The following is a 23,169-nucleotide window of genomic DNA, read 5'->3' as shown; positions in this document are numbered from 1 at the left end:
CTCCAGAATCTGGAAACTCTGTTCATCAATACTGGACATTCCACCATGGTATTACTGCCCAGAATATTAAAACTGTCAAAGCTGAAACATGTGAAAATTGACTTTTGTTCTTTCATTGAAGAGGAAGAGGAAATGGATGCGGACAATATTATGCATCAACCAAAGTTAGAGCACTTGACAACTTTATCCAAAGTTGTTATCTCAGATCATGAAGCCACGAGTGATGTTCTGGAGAAGTTCCCAAATCTTCAGCACCTTCAGTGCCACATCAAGGATCCTCCTACACACCGCGATTGGTTTCCCAAGTTTGATGTCCTTAATAAACTTGAATCACTCATTGCAATGTACGAGGATGTCAGAAGCTATGAATATCCCAAGTTAACGGACAAAATCCGACAACCCAATGAATATTACTTCCCTAAAAGCTTGAAAGAGTTACGGTTGTCTGTTTTTTCCCTGAGACCTGATTTGTTGTCAGCAATCGCGGCATTGCCTCAGCTTGAAATTCTGGAGTTTTTCAGCTGTAATTTCGTGGAGGATAAGTGGGATGCAAGTGAGGACATCTATCAAAGTCTTAAGACTTTGACATTGCGAACGGTCGAGCTTTCAGAATGGGAAGTTGATAGGGAAACTTTTCCCAAGCTTGAGGAATTAATACTAGAATCTTGTTACAAGCTTACGGAGATCCCTTGTGCATTTATGGATATACACACTTTAAAGTCCATTCATTTAAATAATAATAAGCGTGAGGTTGGAGATTCAGCCATTGAGATTAAGAAACAAGTAGAAGCTTTCACAGGAGAGGACAGACCTCAAGTCCATATAGAAGATGTGTATGAAGAAGAGGCTGAAGAAGAGGCTGAAGAAGAAGATGAAGAAGAAGATGAAGAAGAAGCTGAAGAAGAGGTAATTAATTTATTACATCTTTACCCCTACATACATATATACTTCATTTAATTTAAATCATACTATATATGATTTGCAGAATGCCCAAAGGATAGAACAACAATGAAGAAAGAAACAACGTGACGCTTCCATCTGATTACTGCTTCCAATAAACAAACTTGTTACTGGTTTTTTTCATTGCTGGTTCTGGACATATTTTAATTTAATGTGTTGTGTGTGTTTTTGTTTTTCCTGTTTTTTGTTAGTTATGAATCTTATTTCGTTTGTAATCTCTCATATAAGATTCTAGTTTTTCAATTGGAAGGTTTCAATGCCAAATTGTGAATCAACATATGTCCCATTTGGCCTGAATCTGATGAAGAACAGACATCAATGGACAATTCCTCATTTTTTTAAGAACATGAAAAAGGCAACTATCACTATTAATATGGACAGTTAGATGACTACTGCCAACAAGCATTGTGGTGGAGTGGTAGTACTCTTTGATCCTTAATCAGAGGTCTCACGTTCGAGCTCTACTGGATATAGAGTCGTCTTTGTTAGGGAATGTATGTGAGACTTTATGAAGTGAATCTTGCGAACAATTATAAACAAGGTTAAAATGGGAGGAAGTTAAAGGTTTGCATAAACTAAAAAATATCACCACAGTCCCAAATCTGTATTTTGAATAACATCATATAATTGTACAATTTAGTGGTCAACTAAACAAATTTGGGAATGAAAAAGATTAAAAATTGAAAGCTCAAGACAGTCTCAAATATTCACCTCCTGTACAAATAGAGCACTAATGTAATACCACAATTATGAAAATTCTGATACAAAAAGTAGAATAGAATGCAAAAAAAAAAAAAAACCATCAGAGTTTCAAATTAAGATCAGGCAATGTTGGATCTGTCCTAGTTTGAGGAGCTACAGCTACAAAATTTATGCTTGAACTTTGACCTGAATTATACCCCATATTGCCACCAATTCCCTCTATTTGCCTGAAGCTACCGGGCCAGAACACCTCCACTTCATCATCCTCCACGAATACTGGCATCCCGAAATAGCCTTGTTCAAATCTAGCCCCGCTTCTAACTGCGTGAATAGGCATTTCTTGGTGCGAGATGCGTTGGTGTGCGGAAGCATGAGCTTCAACGCCAAGAGATCGAAATGCAGCCCCGTGAAGGGGCAATGATGCTAAGCTAGCATACCTGTCTGATAACATTCCCATCCGCATTGCTCTCTTAGCTAAAGTCCTCTCCCTCTTATGTGCGTTCTGGTGTCCGCCCAACGCCTGGGAGCTGTAAAACTTGCGCCTGCAGAAATTGCACGAGAAAACTCTGGATAATGCTGCCGTTGGAGGATGGGGTACTACTTCGTCACTCGCCTCTCCATTGGTTTTCAACTCGGAGTCACTGCTGTTGAAACCAAGAATCAAGTCAAGAGTAACAGAAACTGATTCCTGCTGAATATTAAGGGAAGGACCAGGGCGAATTTCTTGGACGGATATGTTTGAACCCACTTGGCAGTTGCTGACCTCGGACTCATCTTCTGATTCAAGATTGAAATTTGGAGGCTTCATGTTGCTTGGAGACAAGTCGGGTACGGATTTAGACTTTGGTAAAACAACAGGGAGTGTTAAATCAATGGATGGTCGTCGTTAGTTGATTCACCTGCATATGTACAACAAAGTACATGATTTTTCAAACAAGAGAAAATAATCTTTCGTACTGAGAAAGTACTTTCAAGATCAATTGACCAATGATGAATATCAATTTATTAAGCTATACATTAATCATTTCCCTCGAATTCTAAACCAAGTCACACAGAAACCAAAATGAATAACATCAAAGTATCGGTTTTGATTTGCTTTCCACTCTGTAGGTACAATTAACCCCAATGGTTTATAACATTACGGAGAAAGAGATTATAACCAAGGGACATCGTTTGAGAAGTATCGGACAGGACAAGTTCAGTACCTCTATGGAAACAGCTTTGAAATTCCCAGATCAGTAAAATAGATACCACACGAACGAGTAGGAATTCTACATTCTCAAATCAGTACCAGTGCATCAAATAAAAGTACATCATTTGTTCACATACGGGAAAAGATCTACCTGCTTACAACCTCAAACACCAGGCTCATGTTGAAGCTTAATTACAATTAACCAACAGATATACAAATACAATTCGCTTCTCTCCTTTCGCTCTCACTTGCCTCTCTCCTCTCTTTCGCTCTCGCTTGCCTCTCTCCTTGCTCTGCCCTCTCTCCTAGCTCTCCCAATCATCTCTCTGCCCTTTTAACATGTAGCTACGAATCATAATTAAACAAATTATAACTATTTTTTCTAATTATGTTTCAAGTCTTAGCTATTCTTGAAATTTCCTCTTTATTTATAATCAACGAAGGATCGTATGAACATGTGTTTATTGTACTTTATTAGAAAAGTTGCAACTCTTAAGAAAAGTCACAACCCTTTAATGTAAGAATATGTTTGCTTTCCATATAATATAATTAAGGAGTTCATAATTTTAAGTTAATATAGATATAGTTTTTTTTTAAAAAAAAAATAAAATGAAAGACCACATGGGTCAAGAATTTTATTAAACTAAGAGAAAATATATACAAAATCATGTGGGTTGCCTAAGTGAACAGCCCACCAAATAAATAAACAAAACAATAAAAGACAACACCTACCAACTAAGAAATATCAAAAAACAAAATTAGGAAAGTGGAAGTTGAAGAGTATTTGCAGGTGTAGCGCCTCTTCCTCGATACATCATCAAATCGGAGCTGAAACTCAACTTCAATTCGGCGTAATTGTATACCCTTGAAACCCTTTGGTATTTTGTCTACTCGCTTCTATTCAGATTCATCTCAATCTATCCATGCCAAATGATTTCAATCTTTTTGCTCAATTTTCTCCTCGTAGATTTCATGTGGACCCAAGCTCTTGTAGATTCTAGGGAAAGAGTATTGTTGATAATTCATCCATCTAACCTCAGGTTAGTTGAAATTAGTTCATCTTCTTTGATCTAAACTTCAGTGGGTTGAACCCAAAATTAGGATTAATACCACCACCGAACTTAAATCGTAAAAGAATTCTGATTGCCTCTCTGAACTTGGCATTAGAAACTTCCCCTTGATCTTGCACTCCCGGGGCATAAGGTAACTCTTGCTCATCAACATAACGTCTAGGAAAACGCCCTCTGCCAACTCTTCGTGGAGGCATGATTATCTGAAAACACGCGCAAGCATGGATTAGAAGGAAACTTTTTAGAGATCAACTCTAACGCACTAAATGAGTGTGAAAGAAATGAGAAATCTTCCTAAATGTTGCAGCCTCCCAATTATAGATATAGCGCACTTCACATCGATAACTAGGACTCTACAGACACGGCTTCATAGACTCCCTAGGACTCTTGAACTATGTGCTCTGATACCAAGTTTGTCACGCCCCGAGCCTACACCCTGGACGGGACCGGCACCCGGAGACCATTTCTAGCCCCAAGCGAACCCTTGGCCTGGCTTTCTTAACTCAGCGGAAACCTAACCCAACAGAATAACTCAATGCAAATGCAAGGTTAGAAAGCAACTTAACTTATAAAGTCTGGCCACAAAGGCAACTCGAATCTCAAAATAGAATAATTACATATATACATAGATGAGAGACTCAAAACTAAATGACTAACTGTCTATGAAGCCTCTAAAATACTGAGATGGATATTGGGACAGACCCCGCAACACCCTAATAAAACAAAACTAAGAACACAAAATAATTGAGTCCTCCAGAATGCAAGGAGGCTCACCACTGACTCTGGAGTGCTCAGCTGGATCAACGGCGTACTGGATGCTGATCCTGGGTACCTACGTCTACATCATAATAAGATGCAGGCCAACAGGCATTAGTACATGGAATGTACGAGTATGCGAGCTGGAAAGCTGAACCACAACTTAAGCTTGAGAGGAGTACAAGAGAACACTTACCTTGGCTCTGTACGACTCATGAATAACTGAACTCAATATATAAAGCAATGAGACACATGCAATATATAAAGCTTGTAAAACAATATAAACAACTTAGCTTGTTAATGATAAAACAATAACAATTCAACTTTACTTATATGAAAGTAATATAACTTTTGTGGGAGGTTCTTTAACCGACAACCACCACTATGAGCCCTAGTGATGATACAACGTTTTACCTCACGTTGCCCAAGGACCATCCTATACCTTGCCGTGATATAGGACCTTACTATTGCTTAGTGGATCCACTAGCTTAATCTTACGTAATCCTCTAAAAAGAATGATACGTCAAGTCCCATGTTGGCGCATGGTTCTTATGAAGAGTTAAGTTAATATGAACTCGTGTCCCCAATTCAGTGCTCAATACTACTCCCAAAATACTTTGGCTCATAAGTGTCTTTAAACACATCTTTCTTTAGTTTGAGATAATTACTCAAAATCTAGCCCAAAAGCTCTCTTGGAATCGATGTTCCTTTCTTACTTAAATGTAAAAACATTAGAAACTTCTTTGGGAAATACATAGTTCCCTAATAACTTTTGAGAAATGGACTCGACTTTATGCTCTTGACCTAACTTGAAATTTGAGACTCTTCACTTGGCTTGAAACTCTATACCCTTTACTTGACTTGAAACTTTATACCCTTTTACTTGACTTGAAACTTGAGTCTTAAAAATGAAGCTAAAACATTCACTAAAGACTCTTGAACAACTTTGAAAACTTGCTTGACTTGCTTAACTTCTAAGCTTAACTCTTAACTTCTAACTAACTCTCCTTGAATTGGAATTTTGGATTCAAGGTGTTTGATCACATGTTACAGATGAGTTCTTGACTTTTAGAAGTACCTTGGAGTGTTGGAAACAACTAGGAAACATAGGTATAATCCCTAGGAACATGTATGAAAAAGTGGGGAATGAAGGTAACGGGAAGGATTGGTGTCCTTGGCGCTCTAAGAGGCACGGGGCGCCATCCCTCAACTTCAAAGGGGATTGCTGGGCACTCTGCCAGGCACCAGCCCTCAACTTCAAAGGGGACTGCTGAGCACTCTGCTAGGCGCCAGCCCTTTCCCCAGAAAACCCAACTTTTCTCCCTCTTTTCTTCAACTCTAAACCACCCTTACTTCAATGGATTTAACCCCAAACACTAAGGATCATCAATCTCTCAACATACAATAAATTACAACTCAAATACACAACCCAATCATGTCCCACAACCAACAATAACTTCAACAACACAACTAACAACATCAACAACAACTAACAACTTCAACACAAATCCAATCTTTTCTCAAATCATAAAAATGAGCTTGGTGTGTGGGGGAAAGGATCAAACCACACAAAGAACTCACATACCTTGATAGGGATCACCCCCGACGAAAATCCACGACGGAAACTTGTTGATCTCCTTTCTCCTCTTCTTCTCCTCTTCTTCTCTTCTTCTTCTCTTCTTCACTCTCAAGAACCCTAACTCTTTCTCTTTTAAAATGGGATAAAAATGATCCAAAATCAGCCTAACACACAATATAACCTCAAAAGAAATGGCTAGGGAAAAGACCAAAATGCCCTTAAAATTTCCGGACGGATTCCCTGCCAACTTCCCAACTTTCAATGGCCATAAATCGCTCATACAAACTCGGAATCGAGCAAACACAGTGGCGTTGGAAAGATCATTCCACAAGCTTCGCAACCATAACTGGAACTACTCCTAAATCATCCTGAGCTAGGAGTTACGACTGCTCAAAGTTGGCCAAAAATCACTGATTTCCACACGCCAAATTTTTCCAGATTTTGAATTTTTCCAAAAATGACTATTTCCAATTTCAAGCTTTTTCATAGCTATTTCAAATTGTCGGATGTTACAATGTTTATCAATACTTTTACATGCTCCAAATTAGTGGTAATTAAGTTTTACATATAAATTATACTTATTTTTCTAGCAATTATTAGTTGTACATATTTTTGTAACATTTTTTTGAGAATGTGTGTTTCATGTTTTGTTATTCATCTTGTATTCCTAAGATACTTAGAACAAAACTTTGAAGAACTTGGTAAGAAACAACAAAGTTTAAAGAGTATTTTTCAAACTAGAAAATTAAAACTAGTAGAGAAAATAGAATCAGAAAAAGATTAGAACAATATAAAAAATATTTTTCTCAAAGAAAGAAAATCGAGCTCATTGAATGCACAGTGTCCCCTTAAGGAGATTATTCCCCTCAAGTACCCGAGGTTAATGGAATATATCCTCCCGGGATAGAACAATCTTACTCATGACCGGTGTATCGGTACCTAAAACCACGGTGTCACCGAACCACTCAACGACAGTAAAGTACACTTAGAATACTAGATTTAGTAGTAGTAAAAGAAGTCCAGAAAAATTAGTTCAACTAAAATGAGAGGAAATCCCTCAATTTATAGAAAACAAAGGGTAGTGTGAACAAGTTCTTATTGTGCCTTACCGGAAAGGTCACAAATCTTTGGAAAAGTCACAATCTTTCGGAAAGGTCACAACCTTTCATAAAAATCACAACTTTTCATAAAAGTCACAACTCTTCATAAAAGTCGCAACTTTTCATAAAAGTCATAACTCTTCATAAAAGTCGCAACTCTTCATTTTCCATTCACACCTTTTAAAACCCAACAATCCCCTGCATGAATGAGGAATGACTCCAAGACAAAGAAACGGACAAGTATGTGTACTTTACAAGCAAGAATTAATTGCATCTGGATATGTAATGAGAAAGGATCTGTTACTTAGATGATTTAAGTTAGTTATAACTAACTATAAGGAAAAATGGTTAGATTAGTTAGTTGTTAATATTTTAACTAATTGCTAATTGTCCATGTTGTTGACACCCAATTTTGACCGTCCACGATAGGAATTAAATTTTGAGCTTCTTAAAATTCCAAACGATTTGAAATAAGTGACTTTATAAAATTCAAAATACTTTCAAGTTATTTTAAATAATTTTGTCACTTTTTATAATTTTTCGATAATACATATGTTTTACATAATTATGTATATATTAATTAGTATATTTTATGAATGTTCAAAAATTGTCTCAAAACGATTTTAGTCTTATTTAAATATTCGGCTATTTGGTTTAGATTAATTAGTAACTTATATTTCGAGTTAATTAGTTTATAATTAAGTTAATTATTATATAATTATGTGTCTAATTAGTATATTTTATAAATATTTAAAAATCATATGAAAAGATTTTCATTTCTTTTTAGCTAAGTGTTTTACTAACTTAGTTTAATTTAAATCATAATTACAATTTTGAATTAATTAGTTCATGTTTAAATTAATTATATTATTATCAAGTTAATTATTTTATTTCGTTAAGAATAAGAAGCTCGTTAATTAATTAATATTAAATTCATCTTATTTATTTATTTATTTATATTTTCGGCCACATTCTCCAAGTAAATCTGATTTGGTTAATTTTGTAATCCTAATCGGTTATAATTGCAATTCTTTTGGCCAAATCCTCAATTCAAAACCTAGCCATTCTATTACAATTCTAACCCATTTCCCACCTTGCATCCAATTCTTTTTAAAGACCAAAGTTGGGCCAACCTTTAGCCCAAACTTCAGTCAGCCTAACTCCAATCACCGCCCACCCAATTCAATTAATCCCTGGCCCACCATCTTTTTCAATTCAGTACAATACAGCAGCCCATAAACAACCCAGCACATAATTCCAATTCCTCTCTTTTTCCAATTCTCCAACCGACCCAAATGAAAAAATCTGACCCCAGTACCCACGCTTCTCCTCCCTCATGTTAACAACAACTTCAGTGATGCTCTTTTACGGAAAATTCACGGCGTCAAAGCATGGAAATCGCAGGAGCAGTACTCTACTCCTTCTTGTCTCCTTCTTCAACATCTCTCTCCGCAATTAATGTCGCAGCAGCACGCGGTTGGCCCCTTTCCTCTTTCGGAATGGGCCAAAAATCTCAAGAAAAGGTGTTTAGCCGGAAGGGTGAAAGATTTTTGGAATTTTGAATTTTCGAATGAGCTTTGTTGATTTGGATTTCAGCCTCTTTCCCCCCAAAAATCCGAACCCTAATTCCTCCCTATATAAACATCTTTTCTGTTTATTATTCGGGGGATTTTTTTTTTTTTGGAGTGGAAGATTTTGGTTGGAAATTTTAGAATAAGAAGAAGGGCGTTGGTTTTGGACATCTGATAAACTAGCAAACGGAGAGAATAGTTGAACAGAAGCATTCCGAAATAACTTCGAAAAGATCTAAGTCGTCTATTAGTTCGGTTCCTCTTTCTCGTGTTGTCGGAGTCTGCCGAGGTGTTCGGAATCCCTTTCAGTGGTGAAAACTCGTCCTTGCTGTCTCCCTGCTCAATATTGTCCCAGTTTAGCTGCCCGCAACAAGGTAATCAACTCGTAATCCCTTGGTTGTCGTAAGTTCACTGTGTCGGTTTAGTGTATTATTCTTTGGGGATTTTGAGATGAGCTTATATGGTATGTTCAGTCTGATATTATTCTCTTCATCTTATTTTTGTTGAAATGGGGTAATGCGCGTTCATTTTCAAGATGGATTAACGCTCGTTTGGGCTTATATCTCTGTATGCGCTCTTCTTGAATTTATGACCGTGATGCTCACTTTAAATTTGTCTCGTCCATTTGCTAACCTATGAGATGTTGTCCTGTTCCTTTCTTACAGTGATTTTCATATCTTGTTACATGTCTTGAAAGTGTCAAAGGATTTGTCTCACTATTCTTGAGCCTATTTTCGAGTTTAGATCGCTAGTGTTGCCTAAATCAGTCAAGTTTAATTTTATTGCAGTTGTCTTGTGACTTAATGTGATCCTTCCTTTTCTTTTTATTTTATTTTTTATTATTACTTTATTTGGTTTTGTCTACTGTTATTAAATGCTATCCCCATCTAGTTCAAGTGTATAATTTTTAGGAAATGTGTGCACAGCTCCATTTGCTTGGAGTAAAAATATGAGTAGTCCTTTGCATTCAAATGAGTTCTTTTTTTTTTTATAGAGCGACGCTGCTTGATGTCTATATTTCTTTAATTAAGCCGAAACTTTGGATTTGTTTCCGGCATGAGTTTAAAGTCTAGACTAGGGTCGTTCCTGTTTTAGTATTAATCTCATAGGAACATAAGGTGATGTCTTTAATTTCATTTGGATCTATAATGTGGTTTATATATATATATATATAATTATGCTATGCATCGTATGTTTTTCCAGCTGCTTTAAGAGTTCCATTTACTAATTCGTTTCTTTCTTTTCTTTTGTTATGAATCGCGTTCGAGTCCCTTTTGGACTCCCTCTTTGCATATCCTCGAGTCTAAGTTCGATTTTGCTTCGTCGATCCAACAAAGTTGAAAGGGAAGCTAAAATACAGGGTAAATGGAAGCAAAAAACGCAGGGAAAGTCTGGTATACACTGGTATACAAATTTTGTATACGTGGTATACACGGAAAAAACAGCAATATACAGGTCCAAAAATCGAAACAGGTGTTCTGGAAGTTGAATTAGGTTATATACACTTGGTATACAGCCTTATATACAAAATAAATGGGCTGGATTCATACAATATACACTGGTATACAACCAGTGTATACAAAAACGGGAAACAGCGAATTTGGCCCAAGAAGGGCCCAAATTCAATTTCTCCCTACTCTTTAATTATTTAATTATGATTATTTATTTTTTTATCGCGTGTTGACTCTAACTTTAAATTGTTAACTAACCTAATTAAATTTCCCAAACGATAAGTTATTTTCTTTACATTGTCTTACTTTTAATACATTCTTTTATTTGTTTTTGTAGTCATTTTATCTTACTAATCTAATATATTGGCCATATTTTATTTTAATTAAATCCTTTTAAAAAAAAAAAAAAAGATATGTTTTGAATGCCTCTTCTTTTAATCATTTTGCTTATTTAAATGGTTTTAAGTTAACACTTTTCTCAAATGAACCAAAATAAAAATAAAATAATAAAAAATAAAGTAAAATGAAATTGTGTGTGTTCTCTTTTTATCAATTGATTTAAAATGGTCTAATGCTTTAATTGGTTCAAATTATTATTTTAAAAAATGAATTAAATAAATTTCAATTAATCTAATTTTATTGAAATTCTAATTACTTGTATCACAAGCCAAAAGTGTCATTTTGAATTCTTTTCTCTAAAAAAAGAAAATGTGTCGTTTATCTAATTATTTTCTCAAACTAATTAAATATTGTAATTTATTTAAATATTCTTATGTTAAATTTCTCAAAATTAGTCAAGGTCATTCTAGTCAAATCGTCGGTCAACCGCGAGTTAGCGGGTTTTCCGAGGGCCTAACACCTTCTCGGAATGTACATTTGAACTCGAACCCTTTTTCAATGGATTTTATCTGTTTAAGTCTTTTGAAAAATCTTATATTTTTCTTGATTTTTTTTACTAAAAATTAAGTGGCGACTCTGTTCTTTTGGAAATTCGATTTCTCTTAAAAACATAAGTTTAATCGATTTTTTTCAAAACTCAGTCATTTTTTTTCTTTTATATATTTTTTAAATAAAACACATGTAATTAAGTTGTAGTGTCTATAAAAAGTAGAAGATTAGTTAGTTTTTCTATTCTCTTAATTCATTGTATTCACTCTCAATTGAAGATATTTTGAGATGGTTCTCTTCTAGAATTTTCCACACTCTGTTCAAGTGTTCAATTCAATTTCGCAACATGGTATCAGAGCTTTCAGCCACGGATATGGTCTAAATCGAAGCGTAATAAGGTGTAATTGAAGTTGTTGTTGCGTACAACCAGGGGCGGACCTACAGTGGTTCAAGTGGGTTCATATGAACCCACTTTGTTGAAAAATAACACCGAATATATATGTATATTTAATCAGTTTTTAAAGTTTTATATGTATATATTAACTTTTGACCCCACTAACACAAGTGTGACCCTTGGCTGAGTGGTGAAAAGGGTTCAATTTTCCCAGTCAACCCGAGTTCGAATCCCTATTGGCACATTTTAGTTTTATTTTTTATATCTTGAACCCACTTCGTGAAAATCTTGAGTCCGCCACTGCGTACAACAATGGCTATTGTAGTTGACAATGAACTGCCGGAGAAACTTAGTCACAATCATCCTTTTTTTTCTGAGTATTGCAGACACATCTGGAGTTGTATTGATCTCTATTCAGCTTACAGTATCTGAGAACTATTCTGTATGGAGCAGATCGATGAGAATAGCCAAACTTCGTGGCGTTGGAAAGAGGACTCGAAGGGCTTTAATTTTCCATCTTGTAGCTCACCTAACTCATCCTGTACTAGGAGTTATGGTCATTTGAAGTTGATCCAAAACTTAAGAAAAACCTAGGAATGACTTGAATGAATTCTCTTTAGTTCTTCTTGGAACTCAAGGTGCTACATCTAGTGACCTTAACGCTTAGGAAAATTTAAATTCCTTGGTAAAAACTTACTCTCTACGAAGGATGGTTCGAGTCTTAGCTCAAAATTTCCTGGGGTGTTACACTTAGCTTTATAATCTCATACAATTTTATACTTAGTCTTTATTGTGGCTCACTTCATAAGAAATTTTACCATTGTGATAAGAATATGAATCTTACAAATAGCTGAGCTCAATGAATAATATCAACCAATAATTATCATCCAACAATAAATGATATGAATATGTATGAAAATATATAAAATGAGTTTATCAATCGATCCTACAACTAAGGATCATCAATCACAATCGAATTTACATAATTCACTAGTCTCAATGATTCAATCATATCACAACTTACAGGATACTATCAACCAATAATTAATTTCTTGTAAATTTTTCCATATAACATTGGTACCTGTTCAATTAAAATCCATAAAACGATTAAGATGATCATTACCTCCCTAGACTACAGTAGTGTTACTAAATAACAAAATATGTCATTAATATATCCTGACTAATGATTGATTTTTAATTTAGCAGGTTCCATTTGAGGAAGAAAGAAGAAGAATCAACAATCATATTGAGGATTTCCTGAATGGCTTAAACAAAATAAAGAATGAAGAAGAAGAATTCACTGCTTCAAATAGGGAAGAGCTTGAAACGCTAAGAATGGAATTGAGATTCCTAAGAACATTTGTCCTGTTTGGGAATTCGAGTTTGGATGACTTTAATGAGAGGATGTCCATGAATATAAACAAGTTTGATAGACTTACTTCCTCACTTTTCTATAAAGATAAAGATAAATTAATCCTAGTGAAATACAACATGGGAGGTCTCGCGTTCGCCCCGCTGCTGCTGAAAGAGATTAAAAGTTATTTGAGTTTGGAGAAAATAACAGAAGAGAAAATGTTTGAATACCTCTTCAAACATCTCCATGATCTACCAAAGTATCATGCTAATTTTCTTCTCCCGCTGATGAGTGACTACAAGATTCTTCGGCAAGTATTCAGACATCTCAGAGATTTTTATCCTATCCTCGCGGCCAACAAAAAAAGTACTGAATATCTCTATCCTTGGTTCCAAATGATAGTAGATAGAGTAACACAATTCTGTTTTGATCTTTGGACTGGAAAGTATAAAGTACAAAATCATTATGATTACTATAACGTTTCTCAATGCTCTAACAAGATCACTTCTCTACTCATGGACATAATCCCTCTTGAGCTGGAGGTTCTATACATTTCTACTTTGAAACTCATGAAAGAATCAAGGTCAACTGAACTACAGAGGTTTGTGAAGCAAATCCTAAAAGCATTTCCAAGGATTCTTCAAAATTATCTCATTCTTCTCCAACGACACATGGTAGTTGCAGTACCTGTCAATTATGCTCCTACTCAAGGCATTAATGTCATGATGGAGTTCCTATTGATCTTTCTCATCGATATACCAAAGCACTTTATCCATCATGAAAAATTAAACGATATGTTGGCACATGTTGGAGAAGTTACAAGGAAGATATCTATTCTGTTGAGCAAGCTGTTGGAGGAGAGCTCTGAGAAAAATATCAATGAAGCGGACTTTTCAGCTCCAGACTTTTTGCAAGAAATTGAACAAATGAAGGGAGATATCAAACAGATTTTTTCGAAAGCTCCAGAGTCATCTCAACTTCACTTTCCTTTGGATGACGGTTTCCTTTTCATGAATCTTCTACTCAGACATTTAAATCATTTGCTCATTTCCAATGTCTATTCATTTCCAATGTCTATTCGTGCTTGGTGCACTGTTTCCCAAAAGTACAACAAGTCAAAGGTGTTGCGGGAGATTCTTCAACAAGTTATTGGCTCGGAAAAAAAAGAAAGTAAGGATGACCTTGCTAAAAAACAACGAAGAGTAAAAGAAAGTGAGGAAGACCTAGCTGAAAATCTACGAGGAGCACTATACGATAAAAGGTACCTCATCGTCTTGGATGATGTGTGAGATATTGAAACAGCGGAGATGTTAATAGCATGTTTTCCAAAGATTGAGAGAGGAAATAGAATCATCTTAACTAGCCGAATTAGTAAGGTGGGTTCGCAAGTTAAATGTCGTACTGATCCTCACCACCTCCAAGTTTTAACACCTGAAAAAAGTTGGGATCTATTCAAAAAAAGGGTATTTGGAAAAGGAAGCTGCCCTGCTGAACTGTCGGATATTGGACACCAAATAGTTGAGAAATGTCGAGGGCTTCCTTTGACTGTGTTTTGATTGCTGGAGTAATTGTTAGAGTAAGGAAAGGAAAGGAAAAGGAAAAGGAAAAGGAAAAGGGTTTGTGGCTTAAGATTCAACATAATTTGGATTCCTTTATTTCTGCCAACATCAATTTGCAGATGATGAAGGTTATGCAATTAAGTTATGACCATTTACCATACCAGTTTCTAAGTTGATGCAGTTGTGGATGGCTGAAGGGTTGGTGGATCATGATATCCCATCCAAGAGTAGTTTAGAGGAAGCAACTCAAAGTTACTTGGATGCTTTAATTTCCAGTAGCCTGATAATGGTGGAGCATATCAAGAAGAGTGAGTCTTTTTCTGTTACAATCAAGGTTTGCTATGTGCATGACGTTGTGCATGATTTTTGTTCAGAAAAACCCAAAAATGAAAAGTTTTTCAAATTAATCAATTCAGGTGCTCAATTTCATGATTCGGATTTCCTACACCACCGTCTAACCATTCATTCTGCCAACGGCCAACTCAACAAAAGATGTGTTTTGTTCAATTCTAAAAAGTGTTAAGTTGGTAGTAAGCATCTCATATCTTTGAAAGTTNTTTCAGCTCCAGACTTTTTGCAAGAAATTGAACAAATGAAGGGAGATATCAAACAAATATTTTTGAAAGCTCCAGAGTCATCTCAACTTCGCTTTCCTATGGATGACGGTTTCCTTTTCATGAATCTTCTACTCAGACATTTAAATCATTTGCTCATTTCCAATGTCTATTCAGTTACGCTGATAAAGAAAGAAATTGGGATGGTGAAAGAAAGCCTCGAATTCCTAAGATCATCTTTCATGAAAGTCACACAAACATTGGATGACACTAGTGGAGTTGTTAAAGATTGTTGGGTGCGTGCTTTAGACATGGCATATGAGGCAGAACATGTCATTAATTCCATTCTTGTCAGAGATAAAGCTCTCTCGCATCTCATCTTCTCACTTCCGAATGTCATTGATAAGATCAAGGTTATTGTGGCAGAAGTCACCAGTTTACAGCTGGAGGCTAAGAATGGGGATGACCCCCTTGATGCAAAGTCTTCCAACGAGCCAATTGAGTTAACCTCATCATCTTTTGTTGAGGTAACAGTAGGTCATGAGGAAGAAGAAGCCAGGATCGTTGACCAGCTCCTTGATGAACATGAATCCGAGCTTGATGTCATTTCGATTGTCGGAATGCCAGGACTCGGTAAAACTACTCTGGCCAACAAAGTGTATAACAATAGATTAGTTGCTAGTCATTTCAATATCCGTGCTTGGTGCACTGTTTCCCAAAAGTATAACAAGTCAAAGGTGTTGCGGGAGATTCTTCAACAAGTTATTGGCTCAGAAAAAAAAGAAAGTAAGGATGACCTTCCTAAAAAGCAACAAAGAGTAAAAGAAATTGAGGAAGACCTAGCTGAAAATCTACGAGGAACACTATACGATAAAAGGTACCTCATCGTCTTGGATGATGTGTGGGATATTGAAACAGCGGAGATGTTAATAGCATGTTTTCCAAAGATTGAGAGAGGAAATAAAATCATCTTAACTAGCCGAATTAGTAAGGTGGGTTCGCAAGTTAAATGCCGTACTGATCCTCACCACCTCCAAGTTTTAACACCTGAAAAAAGTTGGGATCTATTCGAAAAAAGGGTATTTGGAAAAGGAAGCTGCCCTAATGAACTGTCGGATATTGGACACCAAATAGTTGAGAAATGTCGAGGGCTTCCTTTGACTGTTGTTTTGATTGCTGGAGTAATTGTTAGAGTAAGGAAAGGAAAGGAAAAGGAAAAGGAAAAGGGTTTATGGCTTAAGATTCAACATAATTTGGATTCCTTTATTTCTGCCAACATCAATTTGCAGATGATGAATGTTATACCCCATTTTAACTCGAGGTCAAAACGTGTACAACATATTGGTGATTTCCAAATTAATTAACTTAAGAAGTCGCCACCTAATTAATTATGGTGAATTAGGACACCTAGATATTTAACTAAGTAATACTAAAATGACTTCAATTGAATGGTCTACTTAACTTGCATGATTCTAGGTAAGGGTTCTAATTTATCCTAAAGGGAAGGGGTAAGGCATCCTTTAAGATCCGTTGAAAGCAGTTAACCGGCCAAACTTAGGTTAATTAAATTTAAAAGAAAGATATGAGTGCCAAAGGTTAAGTAGTTGAGTAACCAAGTTGGAAAACATTTTTATTTTAAAGCTCTTTTTACAATTTATTAGAATGAAAAAGGTTTAAGAAAGAGTAATTTTTTAGATCAATTTAGACAAATTCATGGCTAAAAAAAAGGGTAATTAAAAAATAGACATTTGCTCATTAACCGACAAGATGCTCCCTTTAGAAAAAGTTTTAGAAAAATAAGAGTTTAAAACAAAAACATTTTTCTTTGTTGAAAGACATTTGCCAAGTTTGACCAAAACTTAGTAAATTAGTGAGTTTAAAGTGATGCAAAGGGGAGTGTTTAAAAAAAGTTTTCCAAATGAAGTTTATAAATAAGCTAAAATAACTACAAAGGTTTGTTTCTAACTAGATGTACCCAAACCCAAACAACTATATCAAGTCAACTATTATGAATCCAAACTAGAAATATCTAAATCACACAAGCAAGTATAACATGTAAAGAAAAACACGTAAACAAATAACGCAAAGTGTAAGTAGCCATAAGTGACTCCAAGATAGGACCACTTGTTTTGCTTGCAATTTCGAATGGTCAAAGATGTAGTGAAGACTCCATGTGCGGGTGTGAGGATAATGTTGAGTCTATGAGACTCGATAATTTGCTAGAGTCTTGAATCAAAGACTCCATTTTGCTCCAAAGTTCATGCAAATAAAGAAAGAGAAAATAAAGAGATTAATAAGACAATTCAAGTTGAAATGATAGTGAACAAAAGAGATCCAAATAAAGTCACGTCACAAATATATATACTATCTAATACATAAAGAGACATAGGGAGAATGGCATCACCAAATCAATCAGCTTCTATGCTACAACTTTAAAGAATTGGATACATCTCAAAAAAGTGAAGATATCATGATAATAGAGCATAATTTATACATGGGATATGCTGCTTATAAGGATAGCTGAAATTTAGTAAGCTTAAGTGTGATATAGGTGCAGGATTAGATCAGACTAATAATTCCAAACGAACATTTGCTAATTTGAACTAAAAAAAAACAACTAAATACCAATTCATAGAAATGAATTTCAAGACTCTCGTAACAATAAGAAATGATACTAACAAATAAATGAAAGATCTAATATGGAAAATAGAACAAGGCAGAGATTAAGAAAAATCAATAAATATTCAGCTAACTAAACTCAAACACTTAACCATAAGAAAATAATTGAACCAACATAGTGAACAAAAAGCTAGTTTCAAAGCTTAGTAATAATCCATTCATTTTAACGACCCAAACATAAATTACTACACTAACAAGGAGGATATAAATGCTTTATTAGACACAAAGATCAACATTTGATTTCCAGAAGACTTAACAAATAGAAAATCTAAAAAATAAAATTAACACTATATTTTAAGCAGACTTTCAAATTCTAAGGAAAACATTAGCATGGTTTATAAGATACCAACACACTTTGTCGAGAAAAGTATCATAATTAGAAGTATATGCACAAGGAAAGATTAATATAATGAATCCCCCTTTATTAAAACAAGGAATGTCCAGGAGAATTGTGGCAAAGACAAATGAATCACCAACATTCTCAAAGCCTTTAAGATGTTGCCACCCTCAGATGATATGAACACAAAGGATGAATTCAAATTTCAGGATAAAATTTTGTGAACTAAAAACAGTGAGCAGCAGGGAGATATAGAATAGCTTCAACTCTAAAAGAAGACATGAATACATTTTAACGCTACTTTCGGTATAGCTAAAAAAAAAATCACTCTTGAGTCTTGACACATAAATTTCGAGGAGCAATCATAGCTTTTAGTGGCAGTGAGAAACAAAGGTAAAATGGGCAAGTATTACCTGCTATAGGGCAGTGAACGGGGTTGCTGCGATCAAGTGTCTATATTCGAACAACGACGAACCCTAATAAGCTTGCGATTAGAATTTCCGGCGAGAACGAAAGAGAGTATAAAAGATAATTTTTATGACAAAATGCAGTGGTTCAAGATACTATGGGGGGAATAAAAGCTTGGTCTTAAAAATGAATTCCAAGAGTACTATGGAGGCCGAAAAAATCCTCTCAAATAAGCTCTGAAATGTAAGTATTTATAGGGAAAAATTAGGGTTCTTCATTTGTGTCGAGCGGGAATAGAATTTTGAAATTTGAAAAATGGTCAAAAAGTCTTCAAATCCGAACGTTTGAAGCTTCAGGAGAAACTTTTCAGATTTCACGTGATTGAAAAGATTATATCAGAGAAACAGGGTAGCTAAACTCTGCTCTATGGTTAAAGAACAGTGGAGTGTTGTTGAAAAGAGGAAAAAGACAGAAAGAAAGAGGAAGAGGCAGAGGTGCTTTGTTGCTGCTAATGTGGGGTTTAAAAATGAGTTGGGCTGGTGCTAAATTTTCTTTTGTGGGCTGATCTGAAAGTTCAGTTGGGCCATATTTTGGAGTGGATTTGGGCTCGTTTTGCTAGTCAATTTTGGGCTGAATTTGAAGGTCTTTTCTCTTCTTTCTTTGTATTTGGGCTTCTAAATTAATAATTAATACAATATTTATTATGATATGATAACAACTAGAAATTTACATAATAAAAATATCGCTAATATAAAATATATATATACAAAATATTAAATTATAATTAATTTAATAAATATGAAACTAGAAATAAGATGACGACAATTGATTATTTAAGAAAAGAGGTGTCAAAAGTGATAATAATCATTTCGATAATAAAAACCTATAATTTTAGTAGATAAATAGTCGTAATAGTAAAAATAGTTGTGAAAAGAGATAATTCGATACATTATTAATTTAGAAGCTTGAAAATGATAAATTAGAAGAAAGGATGGTCAAAATTGGGTGTCAACATTGTCGATGAGGTTGGAGTCTAACCAAAAACCAGTTGCCAACTTCCAAAATTTCAGCACAATAAGAAACAAGTGACCCACCTTTAAGTTGAATAAATTCCACCCACATTGTTGCACACCTCCAAAGCACTAAGAAGTTGTGTTGATGTTGAAATGCTTTTGTTAATCTAGGTAAGATCAGAAAAACATAACATAGTAGTTCACAAATATCATGTTCTCCATCTGCCACTTGACATAGTTGCAGAGTAACAAAGTAACTAAATATGATCAGATAGTAGCAAACTAATGCCAAAAATGACCAAAATGATTGTGTAGTTTCAGCAAGAATGATGGAGAGATATGTCATCTTAATGAATTTCCCTGTCCATATCCAAAAATTCAACGAAAAGTTACTGAGCTTTGCTTGTAATAACGGAACTGATATCACCCTCATTTTAGGTTCTTTCTCATCCGAAATATCCCAATGACTGAATTGCAATGTCGAACAATAATATGGTGACGTGTTTGTATAAAACACAGTCATTTGAGTACTCGATGACAACACCTGATAGCTAGAGAGTGAATGATAGGAAGGAAAAACATATTTCTTGCTCAACATACCAAACAAGAGTGACGTGAGAAACTTCGAATGTGGTGAATCTGAAATATGTTTTTCCAGTGGTGGTACCTCATTTGTTGTGGGTATGTGCAAAATTAAACGAGACAACTTTAGAGCTTCAACTTGAGGCTCATCACTATCATTATTAATGACTTTAGATCCATATGGACAAACAGCAAGCAAGAATTGCCACCCTTTTATGTTCGCCAAACTCATGCACCATGTAAATTCACAAAGAAAAATAAGATAATGCACACGACACTGCCATCCGGGATCCCACACTAGAATAACTGAGTTAGCATATGCAATGGACTCAACAATAGTAGTGGTTTCACTTTCATGGTAGAACGTGTTAGAGACTTAGATTTGAAACTTATTCCTAGATCCCATACACGAAAATTTACTACAGTTTCTTGAACAAAGACATTGAGGGATGTCGCACCAGGATTAAATGGAAATTGACACAAAATATTGTGAGCATTTGATTCCTCAGTATAGTTTTCATGCTCTACGACAAACATCATGCCATCCAAAGGCATGCTACTAGGTGGAATGATATCTCCAATCTCCAAAGAAAAATTATCAAGACATAGATCCTCAATTGTCTTAGGCTCCAAGACAAACTCCACACAATGCATTTCTTCAAATTTCTCAAATTCAATTTTCTGTTTACTAGAGCCACGCACAGGAGAAGTTGCAGTAACATACCTTAATGACATATCTCTTGGTGAACATTCATCGAACGCCTGACTTTCGTTAATGGAAGAAGTCTCTTGTACCAAATCTGCTTCTATGGATATTTCATTCCCAATTTGAAGAGTTCCCATGCCTTTGAGAGTTGCAATCTCAACCATACTTCTGCTAGGCAATGCCAAGTAATTCACATTTGTATACTTCTCAGGCAATATCTCGAGCATATGGTCTGCCTCCATGTTTCCATTTGTGACAACATCTTCCAAATCAGATGAGTTTGTGATATGGCTTAGAGTAACAACTGGAGAGGTAGAGGTCGCTGGAGGAACAAATTTAGCATTGTGCAAATAGTCAATATAGAATCGTGAAGTATCTACCAAACTCACCGAAGTGTTCGCTGTGGAAATCGCATAAGCAATTTTTCTGTAAAATGCTTCCAATGGAAGAATTGCTTGTTACGATGCAGCCAAGTAAACCAAGTAAGAGCTTCACCATCAAGGTAGAAGTAAGGAAGAGGTAGCCAGTCCTTCTGGGAGAAGCCTAGCCAAGGCAGGTGAAATACTGCTCAGCCCGAAGAATCCAACCCTCTGGATCGTTGCCACCACTAAATCGATCCAATACCATCATTACCATTTGGAGTACAAACAATGAAAGCACCAATGTAACAAACCTAGATTCCTCACTATATTAATAAGAGAATTGGAATGTGATTATAACTTTGGAATCGTAATTGCAATACTCAAACAATTGGATTACAATGGAAATATTGAAATAACAATTAACCAAAGATAGAGATAAGAATATAGATGAGAAGCTTAGACTCTAGAAGAAGAGGAGAGGACAAACATTTTCTTCATAATACGCATAACCCTTTTATGTTAACTAGAAGACCTATTTAACCAATTGATAGTTGGGTCTGGATCCCAAATAAAACTCTCCAACATTTTAATCAGCCCAATAATCTTAAATAGACCGGTCTCATTCATCACTTCCTGCCCATAGGCCCTTATGTAGTTAGTTTGGTTCACAACAGCCAGTGTCTGCTTAGAAACCAAAATATGTGTGTTGTTCTGATTAATTCAGTCGTTTACTGTCTTCTGTGAGTCCCTACTTATGGTACCATTGCGATTATCATTCCTAATCAGAAAGGATTTTTGTTTGTGCAGATTTACCAAGTTGAACATAGCTCTAACCCATTCAACTATCATGTTTTTATTTGATTTTGCTTTCAGCAACCATCCTCCTTGATGTGAGAACCCTGCTGCCCAACCAAGGAAATAAGGAGAAAGATTGAAAGGGTTATGAATTCCATTGAGTTAGCCCTACTTGATCGAATCATTCAGGCGGAAATTGACACCAATCTTGGAATATGTGTATAAATGTGTTTGATGAAAGTCTCAACTGAACTATTTGTGAATATTATGTAAAATTTAAGTAGATGAGCATGTGTTGTTTTGTGCTTTTTTTCTTCTTTCTCATTTTCAACATTTTACTTGTATAAAAAATATTTCTAGATTAAAAGAAATATTTTTTAATCTACTTGAAAAATCCCATTTCGTTCGTTGTCTATCTCTTATAGTCCAACTATTATTACCAAGCTAGTATTAGTACATTTATGGATCAATTACGCTAGCAACTTACAATTTAGTGCACTCAAGCAGCTATATTTACTATCCAAAACTTTCCTTTTTGGTATTCTATCTTTAAAGGATTCATTGGGTGCTTATAATCTGGGTGGCTTTTTTATTTATTTATTTTTTTAAAAAAAAAATACGTAATCGAATCATCGTTTGTCACGTGGACAATAGTTTTGCAAAATCGGATGGGTTTCTGTTAATCCATAATGGCTAGATGAGTCTTTTCTCAAACAAAATATCAAAAATGAGTTAAACTTTTAACAGAGGACATGAATGATTCTTTTTAGTGAAAGTTTAATGACATATCTGAATCCATTCCTATTAATATATGATGTAAATTTTAGAGTTTAATGATTAAAAAACTAATAATTGAGATAATTCCCCTCACCCACCCACCTCCCACTTTTATCTTTTCTCATTCTCATTCTCTTCTCTTCCACACAATTTTTTTTTTTTTTTGGAGGAGGAAAAGAGATTAGCCATTCATCAAAGTAAAAAGGTGAGTCTTTTAACTAAAAATAAAGTGTGTTTAATTTTGGTACTTCACATCTCTAATTGGAGTAGAAATTTTTCAGAATGACTTATTTATACCTCTCTTTATATGCAAAAGCAGGTCCTTGTGATTCTATCTATCATGTATAGACTTTAAGGGCGTGGTATCCTAACTTTAATTC

At 35.1% G+C, this 23,169-nt stretch overlaps 2 protein-coding genes across 17 annotated transcripts in view; one reads left to right on the top strand and one right to left on the bottom strand.

The window, feature by feature from the left end:
• Window positions 1–23,169, top strand: part of LOC125856358 (putative late blight resistance protein homolog R1A-3) — a 410,366-nt gene that overhangs the window by 15,410 nt on the left and 371,787 nt on the right. The window lies entirely within an intron of this gene.
• The window catches only part of LOC125856368 (zinc finger protein 4-like), a 66,180-nt gene continuing 44,677 nt past the window's right edge, over window positions 1,667–23,169 (bottom strand). For 3 of the 4 annotated variants that reach the window (XM_049535899.1, XM_049535902.1, XM_049535900.1), the window contains exon 2: window positions 1,667–2,561. In XM_049535899.1, the coding sequence (XP_049391856.1) occupies window positions 1,763–2,470 (708 nt within the window). In that variant the 5' untranslated portion in view covers window positions 2,471–2,561 and the 3' untranslated portion in view covers window positions 1,667–1,762. Of the gene's footprint in view, window positions 2,562–2,867; window positions 3,017–23,169 lie in introns of all 4 variants that reach the window. The other variant, XM_049535901.1, reaches the window with a different exon arrangement.

The sequence above is a fragment of the Solanum stenotomum genome, chromosome 2, assembly GCF_019186545.1.
Source record: "Solanum stenotomum isolate F172 chromosome 2, ASM1918654v1, whole genome shotgun sequence".
Taxonomy (NCBI): domain Eukaryota; kingdom Viridiplantae; phylum Streptophyta; class Magnoliopsida; order Solanales; family Solanaceae; genus Solanum; species Solanum stenotomum.
This window is presented reverse-complemented; position numbering and strand designations above follow the sequence as displayed.